The 21,798-nt window shown below is 37.7% G+C and overlaps 1 protein-coding gene across 4 annotated transcripts; it reads left to right on the forward strand.

Moving 5' to 3' along the window:
- The first annotated feature begins 349 nt into the window (after positions 1-349).
- alox12 (arachidonate 12-lipoxygenase) lies at positions 350-21,151 on the forward strand. Of its 4 annotated transcripts, none has more exons than XM_055200848.2 (15): positions 350-535; positions 2,777-2,920; positions 5,146-5,350; positions 5,430-5,511; positions 5,597-5,719; positions 6,170-6,276; positions 8,323-8,495; positions 9,171-9,314; positions 9,957-10,160; positions 12,970-13,056; positions 13,516-13,685; positions 18,514-18,635; positions 19,946-20,046; positions 20,340-20,510; positions 20,763-21,151. In XM_055200848.2, exons 2-15 carry the CDS (start codon positions 2,777-2,779, stop codon positions 20,940-20,942), a joined length of 2,013 nt encoding a protein of 670 aa, XP_055056823.1. In that variant the 5' UTR covers positions 350-535; the 3' UTR covers positions 20,943-21,151. The 4 variants fall into 4 exon arrangements, with proteins under 4 accessions (XP_055056823.1, XP_073716093.1, XP_073716094.1 ...); XM_073859992.1 differs by lacking the exon at positions 350-535 and adding an exon at positions 2,478-2,489; XM_073859993.1 differs by lacking the exon at positions 350-535 and adding an exon at positions 2,486-2,502.
- The last annotated feature ends 647 nt before the right edge of the window (positions 21,152-21,798 follow it).

The following is a 21,798-nucleotide window of genomic DNA, read 5'->3' on the forward strand; positions in this document are numbered from 1 at the left end:
AAATAAACCAGATATAGTTAACTGTACAGTAATGACCTCTCCACTGGCCGATGAATAGGTTGTGTTGGACGCCTGTTGAAATGTGGTTACGTTACTTGTGTCACATACGATTCATGTTACTGCGGAAGTTTCTCAAAGGTTTCAGTTTGGTTGCGCAGATAAAAAAATTCTGCCATGTGGTTTCTTCTATTCATTTCCTTGAACTAGAGGGCAAATGTGTATGAATAAACAAATGAGGGTGTAAAAATGTCAGTCCGTAGATGAGTGTGACCGAGAGACTCTGAGACAGTGTTGGGAGAGGGGGATGGGAGGGGAGCAGGTATGAGGGAGGAGACTCGAGGAGACAAATATCTGTCTGATGCAGTCAGTGCAGTGAAAGGCCAGTCTGCTGTGTAAAGGGGCTGTGCAGAAGGGTGTCACTAAAAAAAGGAAACTGTCAAAGTTAAGAAAAACTATAGTGGTGAACTGACTTAGAGAAAAGAGAAGAACTATTTGTAAACCCGAGTGGAAAGAGCAACCATCCTGCGTAGAAGAGGTATTTATACACTTTCTTCAGATTTGTTTGTCCAAATTGACCTTTATGTGAAAGCAATTGCTCCAAATGTATTAGTTTTATATTCTAAGAGTTTATTTGTGAGAAAACAAACCTTTTAATACCCTTTACATTTTTTTTCAGTTTACTGAGTAGCCTACAATGTAATGTGGAGTTTCTTTTCAAGCACAATAGTTGGACCCACTAGAAGGCTTGGTCTAAATTGTACTGTAGCACTGATAATACAAGTATGTTGATTTGGCTTGGTGACTCATATTACTCAACAGATTTTTTTCATCTTTTACTGGATTTTACAACTTACACACACCCCTAAACCTTTATGGAAAATAATGGCAGAAATAACAACAGCAGCAATAGTTGATACTATTAAAGTAAGCAAACCGTGAATATGGACCCACACTGTGAAAATAGTTTGTTGTTATAAATCTTAAGTAGGCTACTATTAAACTGGCTTGACAAGTCATTTCAACATACTTTTTTTTAATTTCTGTCCAGTGGCGAGTTGCTGTAACTCATAAAAATAAGTTGAAAAAAAAACTAATTTTTAAAGGGGTCATATTATGATTTTTTTAAAGATGTAAAAAAAAGTATTCGGTGTCCCCAAAGTGCGTATGTGATGTTTTAGCTCAAAATACTCAATAGATAATTTAATATAGCATGTTAAAATTGCCACTTTGTATGCCTGAGCAAAAATGTGGCGTTTTTGGGTGTGTCCTTTAAAATGCAAATGAGCTGATAAAATGAAAACACTGATCGCAATGATGGTGGTTTGTTGCAATTGAAACTCAATTATTTCTCTCTCTCGCTCTCTCTCTCTCTCTCTCTCTCTCTCTCTCTCTCTCTCTCTCTCTCTCTCTCTGGACTAAATGGATAGTGGAGATTAAAGAACAAGTTTAGTATTTTACACTTAAATTCCTGTTTTAAGATTTTTTATGATGAAATAGAACTGTTTTGACTGAAATTTGGACATATGGGGTGCATAGGTGCACTGGAACAATCCTTCCGTAAATGCATTAAACTTTTGTTTACAAAGATGTGAAACTAACCGAGTGGTCGGGGTGTTCACTGATATGCTCACACAAAAATCGCTGCAAGAGACGCTTTCCAACAGGTGTTTTACCGTTCGTTGTAAACTTTTGGACCTATTTTTCCAAACGCCTCACACCCGTACATTCTTCCGTTGAGCGCTTGAATAATAGACACTCCAGCCCAGTTGGTGGCGATAATCCACCTTTGCCAATTGCAAGAATACAAACAACGTTCCCGGCGCGGAGTAATACCGTACCTCACAGCACATCTAAGACAAGTCAAGGCAGTTGGACAAAAACTACGATAAAACCTGTTGGAATGCGTCTTTTGCAGCGATTTTTGTGTGAGCATATCAGTGAACACCCCTGACCACTCGGTGAGTTTCACGTCTTTGTGGATGGAGGTTTCGTGCATTTTGGGAGGGATTGTTCCAGTGCACCTGTTCACCCATTGTAGAGGTGGGAGGTGATACAACAAACACCCAAAAATTCTCGGGCCAGCATCATATGTCCAAATTTCAGCCAAAACCGTTCCATTTCATCACAAACAATCTGAAAACAGGGCTTTAATTGTAAAATACCGAACTTGTCCTTTCGGCTAGCCTTGCTACCTACCTTTCAAAACAGGCGAAATTTCAATAACCTATTTTTTCACATGCTTGCAGAGAATGGCTTACCAAAACAAAGTTACTGTGTTTTTCTTTTTCACATTTTCTAAATTGATAGAAGCACTTGGGGACCCAATTATAGCACTTAAATGTGAAAAAAGTCACATTTTTATAATATGTCCCCTTTAAAGAGTGTTTGGAAAGCCAACTATTTACAAAAAATTGTAAATACCTCATACACAAAGGTGAATCCCTTCTTTATAACCTACCGGTATTTAAACAGTGTATACATTACCAGAGGCAAATCTTACTTGTAACTGTATACCTGCTCTTGTTTTTCTCAGTTTCATGCTTACGTTCAAATTCCTGGTAATGTATTTAAATGTTATTGTTAAACCACTTTCACAGGGTAGTACAGCCCAGACGAGAGTATACTTGCGCAATATCGCTGTGTTTGTATTCCCCAGCATGCTTGGGAAAACCACAGAAATACACTTATATATTCTGCAACGGCTTTTGGTTGTTTATGTAGTTTTATAGCTGAAAATGTCCTAGAGTTTATTCAACATCATTGTGTGTTTGTGCAGATGGAGTACACGGTGACAGTGGCCACAGGGACGTCTGAATATTCAGGAACTAACAACTATGTGTACGTGACGCTGGTTGGAGAGAAAGGAGAGAGTGAGAGAACCGTGCTGGACAATCCAGGCCTCGATCTTTGCAGAGGAGCGGTGAGTAAAACTGCGAGGTTTTGAAAAACTCACAATTGAAAAAGAAACTAAAAAAACGTATCTCTCCTCTTTGGTAAGCTACCCAGTCCTCCCCTGACTTTAATACTATTCATAACATAGTGTTGATGGATGTTAAAGGGGACAAGACTTTTTTAAAGATGTCAAATAAATCTTTGGTGTCCCCAGAGTACGTATGTGAAGTTCTAGCTCAAAATACCATATAGTTAATTTATTATAGCATGTTAAAATTGCCCCTTTGTAGGTGTGAGCAAAAAGGTGCCGTTTTTGGGTGTGTCCTTTTAAATGCAAATGAGCTAATGAAGTGCAAACACTGATCGGCATGATAGTGGTTTGTTGAAATTGAAACTCAATTGTGCTCTCTCTGTCTCAATGGCAGTGCCGTGGTTAAAGGGGTTGTATTATCATAATAAGATCCCCTTTTGACAATGAGAGCCACATTTCAATGAGCTATTTTTTCACATGCTTGCAGGGAATGGTTTACAAAAACTAAGCTACTGGGTTGATCTTTATCACATTTTTTAGGTTGATAGAAGCACTGGGGACCCAATTATAGCACTTAAACATGCAGATTTTCATGATATGTCCCCTTTAAGCTTGCTAATTATTACCTATAAGTTGCCTTGAATGAATGTAAACGTGGGAAGCCTATAAATAGTGATGAGGACTTTGAAGATCTCAATAGTAACAAAGCACTTAGGATTCATCGGAGCTGGAGTGAACCCTGAACAAAATCGGTCTTATACAGTTTCAAACCTGTTTTCCCACCCCTAATACTAATGTGGTATCCCTTTGAAATGTAAACCAAAAATAACAATGGAAGTGACCACTCTTCATTCCCATGCCATAGCCATCACCAAAGGTGCGCTTAACCAAATATGATGTTTAAACAGATGCCTTTTGTTATCACATACAGTACTGTGCAAAAGTCTTAGGCCACCACCACCAGCTTTGTTGTTTTAGAGGGGACATTTCACAAGATTTTCTTTTGAAGTCTTTTGTGTCCCCAAAAAAAGTTTTAGCTCAACATAGATAATTTATTTTAGCATGTTAAAATTGCCACTTTGTAGGTGTGAGCAAAAATGTGCAGTTATTGGGTGTGTCCTTTAAAATGCAAACGAGTTTATCTCTGCATTAAATAGTAGTGCTGTGGTTGGATAGTGCAGATTAAGGGGCGTTATAATCCCCTTCTGACATCACAAAGGGAGCCAAATTTCAATGACCTATTTTTTCACATGCTTGCAGAGAATGGTTTAACAAACTAAGTTACTGGGTTGATCTTTTTCACATTTTCTAGGTTGATAGAAGCACTGGGGACCCAATCATAGCACTTAAACATGGAAAAAGTCATATTTTCATGGAATGTCGCCTTTAATGTCCATCTATATTTATTTTTCACTTTTTTATTAAGATACAAACAGAAAATACAGGAAATATGTACACAAAATTAAAAACAATTTTCAGTCATCTTCTTCAAGCATAAGTCAGTATTTAGTGTGACCTCTCTTGGCACTAAACACATCTTGAGCTTTTTTGAGGAGACTGAAGTCCTGAAGTCATTTGATTAAAGTAAAAAAATTAGGATTTAATTTTATTTAGGTTTAAGAGATCCTGCAGTTTCCTGCTATTGCTCAAGTGGTAGGGGAGTTTACCCTAAATACTTGACACTTCAGCTTATACTTTTATACAGTTTTTAATACTATATACACATTTCCTGTATGCATTTTCTGGTTGTATTCTAATAAAGTGACTGAGAAATAATTATATATGATCACTATAACATTGCAAAAACAACAAATCTAATGGTGGTGGCCTAAGACTTTTGCAGAGTACTGTATATATCCATCTGATCTATGTTGGTCGCCGAAGTCTTTCTGCCGCTTCCAAATAATGAAATAGGAGTCACTTCTTATTCTTTCAGGGAGTGGAGGCGGACTGCAATTTCTTACAATACTTTTAAAGGCTTTTTCACTTCAATAAAATTAATGTGTTTCTCTTTATCAAATTATACACAATTTTTAAAGTGTATTACAATGTTGTGTATGTAAATGCACAACAACCAGTTTGTCATTTTTTGGGGGGGAGTGTAATAACCTTAAGGTTGAACACAGAGCTCCATGCTGCAACGTGTTAAAGCATGCGCACAGCCAACTAAGTTATTTTGCTGACCACTTATCTCATTCTTTTCATCTGTTCCCTCTGTAAAGGTGGATGACTACACGGTTCGAAGCAGCACTCATTTGGGCCGTCTGATATTGGTGCGACTGGAGAAACAGAAGTACTGGGTAGAGGACAATTGGTTCTGCCGTTACGTGAAAGTCAGCGTACCTGGGGAGAGACGCAGTTATACTTTCCCTTGTTACCGATGGCTAGTGGGAGATAAAGTGATGGTGGAGCTTAGAGAAGGCACAGGTCAGTTACGCCTAACGTCAAAATTGACTTGAAAGAGGATGTGATTCTAACCTCAAATCTGTTTTATTCCCTGTCACAGCCAAAAAGTTGAGCGACGACACCTTGCCAGAAGAGATAGCGCACAGAAAGGCTGAGCTTGAGGAGAGGAAGAAGATATTTAGGTAGCGAACACTTATCACTGCATTCCTATCTATGTAAAGAATGCATTTTTCACCAGTCCATGACAAACTCTGTCTCTCCTTTCAGATGGGTTGCATGGGCCCCCGGGATTCCCAAATGCATTGATAGCAAGACAGAGGCAGACCTGCCCCAGGACGTTCGCTTCGACAACGAGAAGCGCAGTGACTTTGTGGGATCCTTACAATATGCGTAAATACTATTTTAAGTTTTAAGTAAAACAGGTTTTAGCCTTCCCTGCTGCCCTGTTAAAAACACCTAGATTGTCACCAACATCCTCCTTTACACATTATAGCTTCACTATGAACAATAAAATGTATGCAACCATGGATTACAATAACCCAACAGTTGGGTTAAATCAACCCTTGGGTCAATTTTAGCCCAGCTGTGTTATCTGTCCAATATTTACCCATTATGTGTCAAAAATAACCCAGATATTTTTATAGTGTATACAGTATAAATTAAGACAGTTTTACAACAGGCTGAAATAGCTCTAACATTATTTCAAATTCAAATTGAATTATTTAAATGACACATTTAATAAAAATGTGTCTCCTGTCTATCAGTCTATTGTCGAACTTTGATTTGTATCCATCATTCATAAATGGCTTTAACCAAAAAGCCTTCTTTCTCACTTTTTAGGCTTTTAGAGCTCTCTCTGAAAAAATTGGCAATCATGTTTGGAAAATCCTGGAATGATCTGGATGACTTCAAAAGAATCTTCTGGAAGCTAAAAAGCCCTGTAGCAGGTATAATCATTTGTTACTTTTCCCCAATATCTATATATTAACTAACTAACTAACTGCTACCAGGAATATCAGGAAATTGCTTAACTTCCTGTAAACTCTTTTCCAGACTGTGTTAGTCTACAAGGAAGTAATCTCTCAGCTGCATGTAAAAGACTCTTTGTGAAACCAGTGTTACTGTATGCTTCAATCTGACTCTACACTGTAAAAAAAAATCAGTAGAAATTACAATGTTATTGCAGCTGAGTTGCCGGTAATTTACCTTAGATTTAAATTTATGTTATTTACTGGCAAGAATTTGTTCAAAGTTAAATAAATTTTAAATATTAACAAGTCTTTATCTTTACAGAATAAAACTATACAATAAGAGCCTCATGCAAAGCATTCTGGGAACCAGAAGTCAAATCTGGTTTTTCTGTTTTTCTGTTTTTTGCTTCAGATTTTTTTCCCAGAATGTTTTGCTTGATGCTGTTTTTTTAGTTTTACTCTATAAACACAAAGACTTGTAAATGTTTAATGTTCATTTAACTTTGAACAAAATGTTGCCAGTTAAAAACATAAATTTAAATCTACGGTAAATTACCGGCAACCCAGCTGCAATTTCTATGGAATTTTTTTACAGTGTACAGCAATAACTGTGATGTTCAGATTCAAAATTATTGTCCTTTATATAAAACTATCTGGCTATCTGGCAAATTTTACTTTTATATTAAATGTTGTTATTTAAATAAGCTTGAGGACCAGGAAATATAACATAGCTGCCCTGTCATTTAAACTGATCATGGATATAAAAAACGCCATCTCGGCTTTTATGGGTGCTTTAAATAATTTGAAAGATAAAGTATCTGATTAAAAGTTTTAGATATTAACACATTTTTTTCATTATAACTTTTTTTATAAGGTCAAATATAGGTTCATCTTCTGAACTTTGAAAACTTAGAAAAAAGTAGTTTCCAAGGAAAACTTTTAAGGAGACATATCATGAAAATCTGACCTTTTTCCTATTTAAGTGCTATAATTGGGTCCCCAGAGCTTGTATCAACTAAGAAAATGTGTAAAAGATCAACCCAGTATCTTTTTTTGTAAACCAATCTCTGCAAGCATGTGAAAAAATAGGTCATACAAATCTGGCTCCCCTTGTTATGTCAGAAGGGGATAATACCGCCCCTTAATCTACATTATCCAAACACGGCACCGCTATTTAGTGCAGAGATCAGCTCATTTGCACACTCCAAAACGGCACATTTTTTGCTCACACTTACAAAGTGGCAATTTTAACATGTTATAATAATAAATTATCTGGTTTTTTGAGCTAGAACTACACATAAACACTCTGGGGACGCCAATTTTTAAATCTTAAAGGTATAGCGGAGGATTTTCTTTTTCAGGGTTCGCTTTCTGCACATGCGCACTTTCAGGTGTATATGTGTGGTGAGCTACAGTTTCAGCAATTCATTGAAGCTCGCATTCTCGCCGTGTTTTTTCAAAATGTCTGAGGGTCGCAAGAGAAAAAGTGTCTACGAATTGTATGACAAGAAGTGAAAGGCCTCTGAAGAAAGAAACAAAACCATAGTGTTTTTGGGAGAATACTGATGCCTCAGTCGCAAAGTTTTTACTGGACAGGTAAAGTTTGGCATGCTATTTGGAGAAATTCATGTAAAATCACTGCTAATCATAGTTGATGTAAGCTATGATTTGCGACACGGTAAACATCCCAATGTATGAGCCGTGCCGACAGCAACTTGTAAACAGAGCGTGCATGAAAAGAACTAGGCTCGTGCATGCTCTCTCGTGCACACGTTTAATAGGTGTTCCCTCTCGGGAGCAGGTAGAGTGTTGCGCAATTGCATTTTTTTAAAAGTGGAGAGGACGATTCTTTTCTAAATTCGGGAAAATCTTCCGCTATACCTTTAAAAAAAAGTATTGTGAAATGTTCCCTTTAATGGCAACATTTAGAGACAAGATTTAATGGCATTCAGTGCAAACAGACAGAACAGCATTTAGTGACAGAGCTAAATAATATGAGTTTGTGATCATTTGTTTTGTTAGAATACACTATGAAGCACTGGAGAGAAGACTGGTTCTTTGGTTACCAGTTCCTCAATGGCTCAAACCCCCGAATGATTAAGAGGATAGAGAGCCTGCCCCCTAACCTTCCTGTCTCTGGAGACATGGTACAGTCCTCGCTCATACATACAACCACCTTAGAGGCAGAACTTAAGGTAAGAGTTTAGTGTGCCTCATTAATAAGTAGGGATGACTGCAGTTTCTTTCATAACTAAACAAATACAGTTCCAATGAACTGCACCATTAATGGACTCCAATCATCATTAAAGAGATAGTTCACCCAAAAATGAAAATTCTGTCATACTTTTCTCACTATCATGTTGTTACAAACCTGTATAAATTTCTTTGTTTTGATGAACACAAAGGAAGATATTCTGAGGAATGTTTGTAACCTAACCAATTAGGGGCCCTATTGACTTCCACAGTATTATTTTTTCCTACTATGGAAGTCAATAGGCCTCTGATTGGTTTGGTTACAAAAATTCCTCAAAATATCTTCCTTCGTGTTTATCAAAACAAAGAAATTTATACAGGTTTGTAACAACATGATAGTGAGAAAAGTATGACAGAATTTTCATTTTTGGGTGAACTATAAAAGGACAGCTTGACAATTTTTGAAATATGAATGTGTCTCCTGTTTGTGTTGAATGTTGTGGTTGGTTGGGAAATGAAAATAACTTATTTGTTTGTTACAGTGGAGTTATGCAAAACAGTTAATTGTAATTTAGTGTTATGACTGTCTCTATTACATTTACTCAAGTCTGCAGCGCATATACTATAAATATTTACACAGTCAGTCTATGAATGCTGTTTTTCTTTTCCTCTTAAAGAAAGGAAACATATTCCTGGTTGATTATCTTATTATGGATGGGATTCCTGCCAATGTAATCAGAGACAAACAGCAACACATAGCTGCTCCACTTTGCTTACTCTATGAACATCCTGACAAAGGCCTCATTCCCATTGCCATACAGGTAAACTCTTTTGATTTGTTTTATGTGACTAGTTTGTACAGGAATGTTTTGATCAATTATTTGTTATCAATTTTATACAAATTTTACATTACTCCACCTTCCCATAAAAACTGAATCCAAAGAAACTTACAGTGCATTACATTTTATCAGTAGACTATGTGTGTTTCCTGGGGATCAAACCTATGACCTTTGCACTGATAATGCAATGCCCCACCAGTTGAGCTACAGGAACACCCATATTGTTTTTGGTTCACTTAGCGCTGCACTTTAATGTCTTATTAAAACACATCAGTGCAAAAAGTAACACTGCGCATTGGTGATAGGCCTTCAGGAACTGACTGACAAAAGCGAATTTTTCACTGGTTAGTTATAGGAACCCAGTTAAAGGAACCAGAGATCAGGGTGGTTCCCCAAGAACAATATTTTCTCCTACACGTCAAAATAATGTTGGGAGATTTAAGCATACAGGAGTGCTTTTCCCAGAAGTTCGGCTGTTAACAGCATAGATTCCAAAATTACACAATTCAGCAGGTTTACAAATGTTCACATTTGGTAACTACAGTTTAAAACAGCTAAATAATGGAAAAGCGCTAGTGTGAAAGCCCCAAAACATATCTGATTGTTCTTTTCAATCTCTTTCAGCTCGATCAGACACCTGATAAGGACACACCCATATTCTTACCGAGCGACCCACCTCTGGCCTGGTTATTGGCTAAGATGTGGGTTCGTCACGCAGAGTTCCAGGTCTTTCAGCTGTTATCACATTTGCTGCGCACACACTTGGTGGTTGAAGTGATCTGTGTGGCCACAATGCGACAGCTACCCGCTGTTCACCCTATATATAAGGTCAGAGGATGTCCCCAGAATGTGCTCTTTATGAATGAGACATTTGCATGTTTTAATGCGTCATTTTAATCTCATACAATTTATTAAGATGTTGACTTGTGCTTTATTTAGGGCGCTAAATCAACCTAAAAAGAAAATATTAAGTAGCCTAGACTGTGGCGGCCGGTGACTTTTTCTTCTAAGGGACAGGAATTCAAAATATGTGTTTGCCGTGTTATGTGTGGCTCGTCATATCAAAATATGTGTTCGACGTGTCGTGTGTGGCTCATCATGCCAAAATATGTGTTCGACGTGTCGTGTGTGGCTCATCATGTCAAAATATGTGTTCGGCGTGTCATGTGTGTGGCTCATCATGTCAAAATATGTGTTCAGCGTGTCATGTGTGTGGCTCGTCATGTCAAAATATGTGTTTGCTGTGTCATGTGTTTGGCTCGGCATGTCAAAAAATGTGTTTGGTGTGTCGTGTGTGGCTCCTCGTGTCAAAATATGTGTTTGCCGTGTCATGTGTGTGGCTCATCATGTCAAAATATGTGTTCGGCGTGTCGTGTGTGGCTCATCATGTCAAAATATGTGTTTGCCGTGTCATGTGTGTGGCTCATCATGTCAAAATATGTGTTCGGCGTGTCATGTGTGTGGCTCGTCATGTCAAAATATGTGTTTGCTGTGTCATGTGTTTGGCTCGGCATGTCAAAAAATGTGTTTGGTGTGTCGTGTGTGGCTCATCATGTCAAAATATGTGTTCGGCATGTAGTGTGTTGCTCGTCATATCCAAATATGTGTTTGTTGTGTCATGTGTGGCTCCTCGTGTCAAAATATGTGTTCGGCGTGTCATGTGTGTGGCTCGTCATGTCAAAATATGTGTTTGCTGTGTCATGTGTTTGGCTCGGCATGTCAAAAAATGTGTTTGGTGTGTCGTGTGTGGCTCATCATGTCAAAATATGTGTTCGGCATGTAGTGTGTTGCTCGTCATATCCAAATATGTGTTTGTTGTGTCATGTGTGGCTCCTCGTGTCAAAATATGTGTTCGGCGTGTCATGTGTGTGGCTCGTCATGTCAAAATATGTGTTTGCTGTGTCATGTGCTTGGCTCGGCATGTCAAAATATGTGTTTGGTGTGTCGTGTGTGGCTCGTCATGTCAAAATATGTGTTTGCTGTGTCATGTGTTTGGCTCGGCATGTCAAAATATGTGTGTGGTGTGTCGTGTGTGGCTCGTCATGTCAAAATATGTGTTTGCTGTGTCATGTGTTTGGCTCGGCATGTCAAAATATGTGTTTGGTGTGTCGTGTGTGGCTCGTCATGTCAAAATATGTGTTCGGCATGTAGTGTGTTGCTCGTCATATCAAAATATGTGTTCGTTGTGTCATGTGTGGCTCCGCGTGTCAAAATATGTGTTTGTTGTGTCATGTGTTTGGCTCGGCATGTCAAAATATGTGTTTGGTGTGTCATGTGTGGCTCGTCATGTCAAAATATGTGTTTGACGTGTTGTGTGGCTCGTTATGTCAAAATATGTGTTCGGCATGTGTGTTGCTCGTCATGTCAAAATATGTGTTTGCTGTGTCATGTGTTTGGCTCGTCATGTCAAAAAGATGTGTTTGTTGTGTCATGTGTGGCTCGTCATGTCAAAAATATGTGTTCGTTGTGTCGTGTGTGGCTCGTCATGTCAAAATATGTGTTTGACGTGTCGTGTGGCTCGTCATGGCAAAATATGTGTTTGCCGTGTCATGTGTTTGGCTCGGCATGTCAAAATATGTGTTTGGTGTGTCATGTGTGGCTCGTCATGTCAAAATATGTGTTCGGCGTGTCATGTGTGTGGCTCGGCATGTCAAAAAATGTGTTCGGTGTGTCGTGTGTGGCTCATCATGTCAAAATATGTGTTCGACGTGTCATGTGTGTGGCTCATCATGTCAAAATATGTGTTTGCCGTGTCATGTGTGTGGCTCATCATGTCAAAATATGGTGTGTGGCTCGTCATGTCAAAATATGTGTTTGAAGTGTCGTGTGGCTCGTCATGTCTAAATATGTGTTTGCCGTGTCATGTGTGGCTCGTCATGTCAAAATATGTGTTTGACATGTCATGTTTGGCTCGTCATGTCAAAATATGTGTTCAAAATATGTGTTCGCCGTGTCGTGTGTGGCTCGTCATGTCAAAATATGTGTTCTGGGTGTCATGTTTGTGGCTCGTCATGTCAAAATATGTGTTCCGTGCACCATGTGAACCTATGTGCATCATGTGCCATGTCAAAATACATGCCTATTACATACGCGTCTAAAGGGTTTATGATAAAAGAGATACTCGCGTCCTAAAATACTCGAAAGACACTAACTTAACACTCTGATTACACATGCGTATCTTTTATCATAAACCCCTTCGAAGCGTAAGCAGCAGGCCTATATTTTGAAATGACACTTGATGCATATAGGTTCACATGATGCGCCGGCTGAACACATATTTTGACATGACAAGCCACACACAACACAGCAAACACAATTTTTTGACATGATGAGCCATACACATGACACGGCAAACACATTTTTGCCATGACAAGACACACAAACACATTTTTTGACATGATGAGCCGCACACATGACACACCGCACCTTTGGATTTGTACGCTGGTAAAAAATAAGTAATCGGCTGTCACTGAGTCTAGTAATAGCATAACATGACAAAGAGCTTAATATTCTGCACTATTTTTAGATTATAAAGAAAAGCAATCGAGTTTGAGCAATTGCATGCGTGACAGTGACTATTAAAAGAAAACCAGGCCTTCACTTTTTCTTCATTCTCTAACTGTGTCTCTTGATTCAGCTCCTGACTCCACACCTGAGGTACACGCTTGAGATTAATTGTCGTGGCAGAACCCAGCTCATCTCACCAGATGGCATCTTCAAAAGGGTGAGCTTCAAATAATGAATCACACATAAATAACACATCGAGGGGTGAGAACCAGAGGGGCGTAAGTGACATTTCACCAACTTTACAGGAGGGCCAGATAAAAAACATGTTTTGATTCTACTTTGTGTACAAATTTCAATCTTTTATCATTCCAAATTGATTGAGAATTCACTTGTGATCCTTTGGAAGCAGAAAGAACAAAAGCTTTCATTTGATATATTTATATATCCGTTTCACCCAATATCACGCCCTTCTCACCCCTCTACATGCACACACTACTGTACATGCACACACTGCCATTTTGGTGGTTTTTTGATATTCTTAGCTATAATATTCTCACTAATATAAATCAAGCAGCACCAAGCAACACAGCATGCTTACTCATACAGATAGATTCAGAACATTCAGTGTATTTTGCTACATACTTAACTCCTCATCTGTTGTAAATTGTGTTTTTAGGTGGTATCAACAGGAGGAGATGGAGTCTTGATGCTGGCACAGAGGGAGTATAAAGTACTAACCTATCGCTCTCTCCAGCCCAAATTTGACTTCTTGGACAGAGGGGTGACTAAAGTGAAAGACTATTTCTACAGGGATCATTCCATGATGCTGTGGGACGTAATTCACAAGTAATGTACACAAACAAGTTGCTCCAATTTTGATGTTCCTCCTTCTAAATGTAGCTGTACGATTTTCTAGATATCACATGCACACATGATTGAAGCAGTGTGCAATGGGGTGTGCATTGTGCAATATGGTAATATTAGATTGTGGATGATTATAGAGAAAATGTTAAAATCTTGCTACATTCTATGGCTGCGCCTGTATATAAGGTGCTATTTTTCCACCAGATGTTGGTAACACCCACACAATCCACACATGCAAAGAACTCAAACCATAAATGTCAATAAATGAAGTTATGTGTAATAATGTTAAATAGTGACGTGTTCAACACTGTATATCGTAGTCATTGTGGTTATTCGTCATCACAAGTTTATTATTTGCATGCGTTTTAAAGTCTTGCACACTGCTTTTCACACATATATGCGCACACATAGCAGGTATTATGGTTTATCGGGTTTCTGTATTGACTTCCATTTCCAGCTTCACATGTGAACAAATTATCGCAGCAGAGTCATCAAATCTGATAACGCAGATGTTTTTGATGATATAATCTTGATAAATGCACGTTCCTACTTCATGCTTTTGGCATCTTTGAAAAGATGACTGATTATGGGGAAGATCTGTGCGTAATATCTGAAGTATGGTAAAAAACAAATGAAGTGGCTCAAAAGTCATCCTGAGTCTTGACACAGAATTGGAAGTCAAAAATGTTCACGTCATGGCACGACAAACACATTACGTTTCATGACTGCGATAGCTTACTCACAGATCTTGGTCAGGATTTTATATTTAGTGTGCATTACATTTACATTCATTAATTTAGCACTTTTATTCAAAGCGACTTACAATTGAAAGGCTATTATGAGGACCAGATTAAATCAGCTACTTTCACTTTAAACCAGCTAAACTACAACTACTACAGTCATATCCTGCCAGCATTGAGAAATGAAACCTGTGACCTTCAGGTTAAACCTTCAAATTTCTAATCACTGCCTACTACTACGCCTATCGCTCATTGCTCCTTCACAACATCATCAGTGCTGTTGTTTTGCAACCTTTATCAGTTAAAATGACATATTTGGCCTTTTAATGCAGCATCAAGCAGACCAATCGGTATATGATATCAAAGTACTGGATCAACGATTTAAACGTAGTTTGTCATGTCACGACAGAAAATTACATTTTTGCATGATTTTCAATCCCACGACTTAAGCCAACTCTTAAAGGGGACATCTCACAAAACTTTTTAAAGATGTAAAATAAATCTTTGGTGTCCACAGAGTACGTATGTGAAGTTCTAGATCAAAATACCATATAGATCATTTGTTATGACATGTTAAAATTGCCACTTTGAAGGTGTGAGCATACGTGGAGGGTTTGTTTGTGTGCCTTTAAATGCAAATGAGCTGATCTCTGCACTAAATGCAGTGTCATGGTTGGATTAAGGGGCAGCATTTACCCCTTCTGACATCACAAGGGGAGCCATATTTCAGTGACCTATTTTTTCACATGCTTGCAGAGAATGGTTTACCAAAATTAAGTTACTGGGTCGTTCTGTTTTACATTTTTTTTGGGGTTGATAGAAGCACTGGGGACCCAGTTATAACACTTAAAGATGGAAAAGGTCAGATTTTCATGATATGCCCCCTTTAAAGGATAATTCCGGTATTTAACACTTTGAGTCTCATTTCTGGTTTGTTTTGGATGAACTACAGTGATGGACACAGAAATTTTGACAATGGGTCGAGTCTTGACTTTTCGACTCATTTAGAAGCATCTCTTGGCTGCTTCAGAATGGAAGTCAATGGCCATGCACAAACATGTCATTAAAACAACACTTAACGTTCTTTTTCAAAACTGTACTACTCACCGAGTGGTTCGTGGTGTTCGTTGATGATTAAAAACAAATATATTGGCGCAATATATGATTTCAATCCGTGTTATTTGCTATAGTGGAACTATTTTTTCAGATACCTCACAACCGCGTATATACTTCCGCTCTATATTTGAGTCTGAAGCATGAATGAACGTAGTCCAACAAACTGTAATAAAACGGTAGCATACTTTCAAAATCAAGTTTATTTTTAACACTTACAACATCCAATATGTTTTTTTCATCAGCAGAACAATAAAGATGATATTTTGCAGAAACCCCGGTGCTCCGTCATGCAAGTCAACAGATCCGCACACTTTAAGAGCTATAGCATATATATCCAATACAACAGTAATCCCCCATAACTCCGTGTGACATTATTGACGTCTTGTGAAGCAAATCAATCAGTTTTTGCAAGAAACTGAACGTTATTTACAACACTATTAGCGTAAATGCCAAAGCAGGAAGCGCGCTTTACGTTCAAGGCGATCTCTTCCACACTGGTGCTGTTTGGTGGCTGTTGGCTATGGATGTTGGTCTGTCTGCGCCACCTATAGAGCGGGAGCGTGAAGCGCACTTCCTGCTTGGCAAAAGCTCTGCATTAACGCTGTAAAATATTTATATATATATTCGAATCTCAAAACTGAAAATCGAATGTCAACCCACGGAACTAATATTCGAATATTCTGGTCCAGCCCTACAAATATGGGAAAAAATTATTCTGAGAGAAACCGAGCGAAAAAACTACAACCTCATGTAAACAAACAGGCCCTTTTCTGTTTCCCGGCGGCGGAGTGATATATCAGCGAGCAAACAGTCTTCCAAGAGAAGTCAATGGAATTTTACAAAATGCCAAATAAAACACGACAGAAACTGTATTTCGCTACACAACTTGTTTTTAATCATCATCAACGAACACCACGAACCACTCGGTGAGTAGCACAGTTTTGAAAAAGAACGTTAAGTGTTGTTTTAATGACATGTTTGTGCATGGCCATTGACTTCCATTCTGAAGCAGTCAAGAGACGCTTCTAAACGAGTCAAAAACTCAAGACACGACCCATTGTCAAAATGTATGTGTCCATCACTGTAGTTCATCCAAAACAAACCAGAAATGAGACTCAAAGTGTTAAATACCGGAATTATCCTTTAAGCCGCTTCAGTCGTTCGTTCATATGTTGAGCTGAGGACCTGAAAAATGGAAGTTAACAGTTAACGCAGTAATCAGTTCTCTTTTGCGCTAAAAACTCACAAGGTTCACGTAAACAGTGGATGCCAATCAGTATGGGATCATTAGGTCTTAAAGTGACAGTAGCCTAATAAACCTACTGCTGTCTGTTTAATAGTTTATACTTTTTTTAAGTTAATTAATCAACAAAACAACAAATAGAAAATTACTTACTTGACTAAAGAAATTTTGTACCTTTAAAGTCCCATTGAATGCAGCTTTATTAAATGTGTTGATGTAATTTCAACTGAAAAAAGGGAGTCATTACAGAACATATCGAGTATCTCCTCCCTCTTTCTAAAATAACCAATAGCATCACAACAAAGCTGCATTTAAAACCTGGTGACAGGCATAAGTCCCTAATAGATTATTAAACTGTTGCTTGAAAAGTAAAAAGCAGTGATAACAGTGATGTGTAATTTATGTTGTTGCATGACAGCAGTGTCAGATTTCTCTTCTACTTTCTGTAATGTCTGTTTTACCACACTGTATAAAAAAGGTTTGTGCAGCTTAAAGAGTGGGTAAACTGGCTGCCTTACAATTTTGAGTTAGTTCAACTTAAAAATATTAGTTAACTTAAAAAATTGTTGTGCCAACTAATATTTAAGTTGAATTGCCTTAAAATTGTAAGGTAACCAGGTAACTTACTTTTTTAAATTAAACCAAAACTTTTTTACAGTGATCTCCTCCTCACACTAAACATTGTGTGCATTATCTCCTGCCTACTATGCACATACAGTATAATCCACTCACTGTCTTGTGTCTGTAGACCAGAGAACAGTGTGTGTGTAACACTGACATGATCAGACTTTATTCACCCCAACATACTTTCACTGTTTGAATCAATCCCTATCCAGTGGCGTAGCGTCTGGGCATGCAGGGTATGCACGTGCAAATGGGCCCAGGGCAATAGGGGGCCCGCCCCAGCTTTTAATAAAAAATTTTTTTTTTATTTGTGGCAGCAATAAATATATTTTTGTATGCATATCATGTGTAGTGATTTCTTATTTCTCCGTAATGTCTAATTTCTCCGTCATTTCTTGTTTGCGTTTATTATTTTTTTTGCACTCCGCGGCTGCCCCATCATTTTTTTACAAGATGCATCGCCGCGCCAAAAAAAAAGAAAACACAGTGTGAGAGTTTACTATAGCGGCTACATATACATTAAGGATGGACAAATATAAACATAAAAGTGGGGCCTCAAAGAGAAAAGAGAAGGCGGAGAACTTAGTCACGAGTCAAAAACTACACAAAACATTTTGTTTTTCTTTATTTAAATCTACCCTTTTAAAGTAAATAAGTAAAGTAAAAATATTTGATTACCTTATTAAAAGTATATGTTGTTAACAGACCTGCACGCCACAGTTAGCAGTGCCAACGGGCAAGGTTGGGATGGGGTTTTGGCTTAAGGGGGCCCGTACATTTTTTTGCATATGGGCCCGGGACTCACTTGCTACGCCACTGTCCCTATGTATAGTGTACTGTGTGCCATTTACCATATAGGAAGCAGTAAACATGTGAAGTAGATGATTTCAGATGCAACTTCATTATCTTTATTAATGTAGGGATCCTTCAGATTCTAGAGACCTTTTGATTGGACAGAAAATTTGTATCTTTGTCCTTATTTTTAATAACAAAGACAAATGTGACACGTTTATGGATTGTGAAAATTGTAATATGTTATTGTGCACAGATTACAGCAGTATATCCATTTTTTTTTATTTTCATTCAGGTTTGTTTCAGGTATAGTTTCTTTGTACTACAAGAGTGATAGTGAAGTGGACCAGGACTCAGAACTCCAAGCTTGGATTAAGGATGTGGCTACAGAGGGCTTTGTGGATGTGCCTCATTTTGGTAAGTTAAAAACTTATGCTGGTGTTTTTACATAGTTGGACTCACTAATGCCCTGTAACAATAATGGGTAAAGACTATATTTTTTAACCCATGTTCAACCATGTTTTGTTGACATTATTATACAGTACACACATGGTTACATGATAAAACACCATGAACATCAGAGGGATATAAATACACACAGGTGTATTTATAGGTCCACAGGTATACACTAGGAAGGAAACACCCTCATATTGTTACAAACCTATACAACTTTCTTTCTTTCTTCAACACAATAGAAATGTTGGGTAGAATTTCACTCAGTATTACATTTCAGCTTCAACAATCTGTAACTTTGTTAAGTTAAACACTCTTGTGTTTTGTATCACATAAAGTCAGACTGGTTTTGAATAACATTTTTGTGAACAATGCCTTTATTTTGAAGTTATAGAGAATAAATGACTGAAGACACAGCACCCCCGTGTGGTCTAACATGAAAGTGACAACATCCATAATGGCTAAAGTTGCCTTTATGTTTATTACACACTTCTTACTTGGTATTTTTGTCTTGTTTTAAGTACAATATCTAAAAATTCTTAAATCAAGATGCATTGTCTTGATGAGCAAAATAACCTAAGAAAATATGTCTACTTTTTAGACAAATTCTAAAATGTAAGTAAATTTGTGCTTAAAACAAGCAAAATAATCTGCCAATGGGATAAGAAAAAATCTTAAAATAAGTTTACTTTGTTCTACTAAACACTAACACTAAATTCAAGAAAATGTTCTTACCTCATTGTTAGATTCTTTTGCTTGTTTTAAGCACAAATTCACTTAAATTTGATATTTTTTAATTAAAAACTAGACTTATTTTCTTGGGTGATTTTGCTCATCGGGAGGATGCATCTTGATTTAAGAGTTTTTATATATTTGTACTGAAAACAAGACAAAAATACTAAGTAAGAAAGTCATTTTTGCAGTGCAAATATAAAGCCTCTCCCACTCCTATTTTATACCCAACATCTATAGGATCTGGTATCTATAATCTTAATTAATAAAGTCTGTATAAGTAATAATTATCATTTTCTAATATTTTAGTAATATTTTAAAATATGTACAATCAGTAACTTAATAATCAGGCACAGATAATATGGTTCATAACTTATTTTCATGGTTATATAGCAGAACAAAAAGGTCTGTAATTTCCATTAATAATAGTATGTAAGTGTGTCCAAACTTTTCTGCCCACAAGTACCATTTAATGTGCTTAAAATAGCAATTTAGTTGTACTTATAAATGTAAACTGACCCTTGACCTGTCTGGTGCATTAGGTTTAGCCAGTGAACTTAAGACAAAAGAAGAACTGATCACACTGATAAGTGTTGTGATATTCACCAGCACAGCACAACATGCAGCCACCAATAACGGACAGGTAACTAACACATCACACTAACACATCTGATCACCTTTGATGATATGTCCTCTTGTGTGCTCATGACAGCAAAAAATCCTTGTTTAATGATTGTGGTGATGCATCTAGAATATCTATTATACTATATTGGTATTATTGGAAGAGATATCATATGCATATATATATATATATATTCAACAGTAATATGCATACTTATTTATTTATTGTTTACCTTTCTTTTTTTTGTTAAAAGTTATGATTATTTTTAAAAACTTTGCTGATCATCATATGACATCAATTTGATTAATCTGTAGTTTGATTGGTGTGCGTGGGTACCCAACACCCCCTGCACCATGCGGCACCCCCCTCCAACTGATAAGGATGCTGTTACGATGGACTTAATCATGGCCACACTTCCTGATATCAGTCAGTCCTGTCTGCAGATGGCCATCACGTGGCATCTGGGTCGGGCGCAGCCAGATGCGGTAGGTTAACAGCCCTGGCTGTTACATCTGTGCCTTTCACCTCACTTGTTTTCATGTAAAATACTCTGTATAAACAAATGTAAACGTACTGTGATCGTGTGGACTACATTGTGAGATATTAACTTAAATATCAAATATTATGAATTTGTTTAGATTTTTTGCTTTCAGATGTATGTGAATCCAAAACCATTTTCCATGAAACATTAATTCTGCACCTTTAGTTCACCACATAACTTTATTTCTATACATCAGATCCCAATGGGCCATTACGTGGAACAGTACTTGATCGAGCCTGCTGCTTTGAGGGTGATTGACGAATTCAGAAAGAATTTAAAAGATCTGGAGGAGCAGATGATCTCTCAGAGTGAGGGACTAGAACTGCAGTACCTTTACCTGTGTCCGAGTCACATTGAAAACAGCATCACCATTTAGAGAAAGTGAAAAATGAGAAAGCTTTTTTCCATTCAACTGAATTGTAATTACTTAAAATATGATGTCCCACAACTTCCATAAAAATGTGAAGAAGAAACTTTTTAACATAAAATGTTTTATTGTAACTTATTTACTTGATTGTGCTTTGTGTGGCTTCTCACTGCATTTAATTTCATGAAATGCTCCTTAAAGTCTGCTTCTAACTAAAAGGTGTGTTTGACTTTGTTGCACCACACTGAAGACAGGCTATAAGAGTACTCTGTTCTGTATGCTTTTGGGTCAAGGGTCCCTAAGGTCTGCACGACATGATGTCATCAATGTATGGACTTTAAGGAAGTCTATAAGTCCCGAGTGTGCAATTTGGGACAGGGCCTATAGTCCCATTAAGGGCCTGTCCCCAAATGACACACTAAGTCCAAACGTTCAATTTTCGTCATCAGAAGAGTGCATGCGTAGTGCAAGGTCACCGCCTGATTTATTTTCGAAACCCCACATACATTGTAAGCGTAGGTCGTGCATGTGCTTACAGTAGAATTTAGTATGGATCTCCTGGGCTACATTGCATTTTGTTGCAATGCGCATCCATCAAACATCTGTGTACACGTACACGGTGTTCGACGATGCGGGTACATCAGACTATACTCCAGACTTTAAAGGAACACTCCACTTCCCTTTTTAAATATGCTCACTTTCCAGCTCCCCTAGAGTTAAACATTCAGCTGATGGCTAGGAACTATACTCTCATTCTGGTGCAATAATCAAGGACTTTGCTGCCTTAACATGGCTGCAGGAGGCGCAATGATATTACACATTGCCCGAAAATAGTCCCTTGCTATTCAGGGTTACCAAGGGGACT

This window comes from Misgurnus anguillicaudatus, chromosome 21 (assembly GCF_027580225.2).
Source record: "Misgurnus anguillicaudatus chromosome 21, ASM2758022v2, whole genome shotgun sequence".
NCBI lineage: Eukaryota > Metazoa > Chordata > Actinopteri > Cypriniformes > Cobitidae > Misgurnus > Misgurnus anguillicaudatus.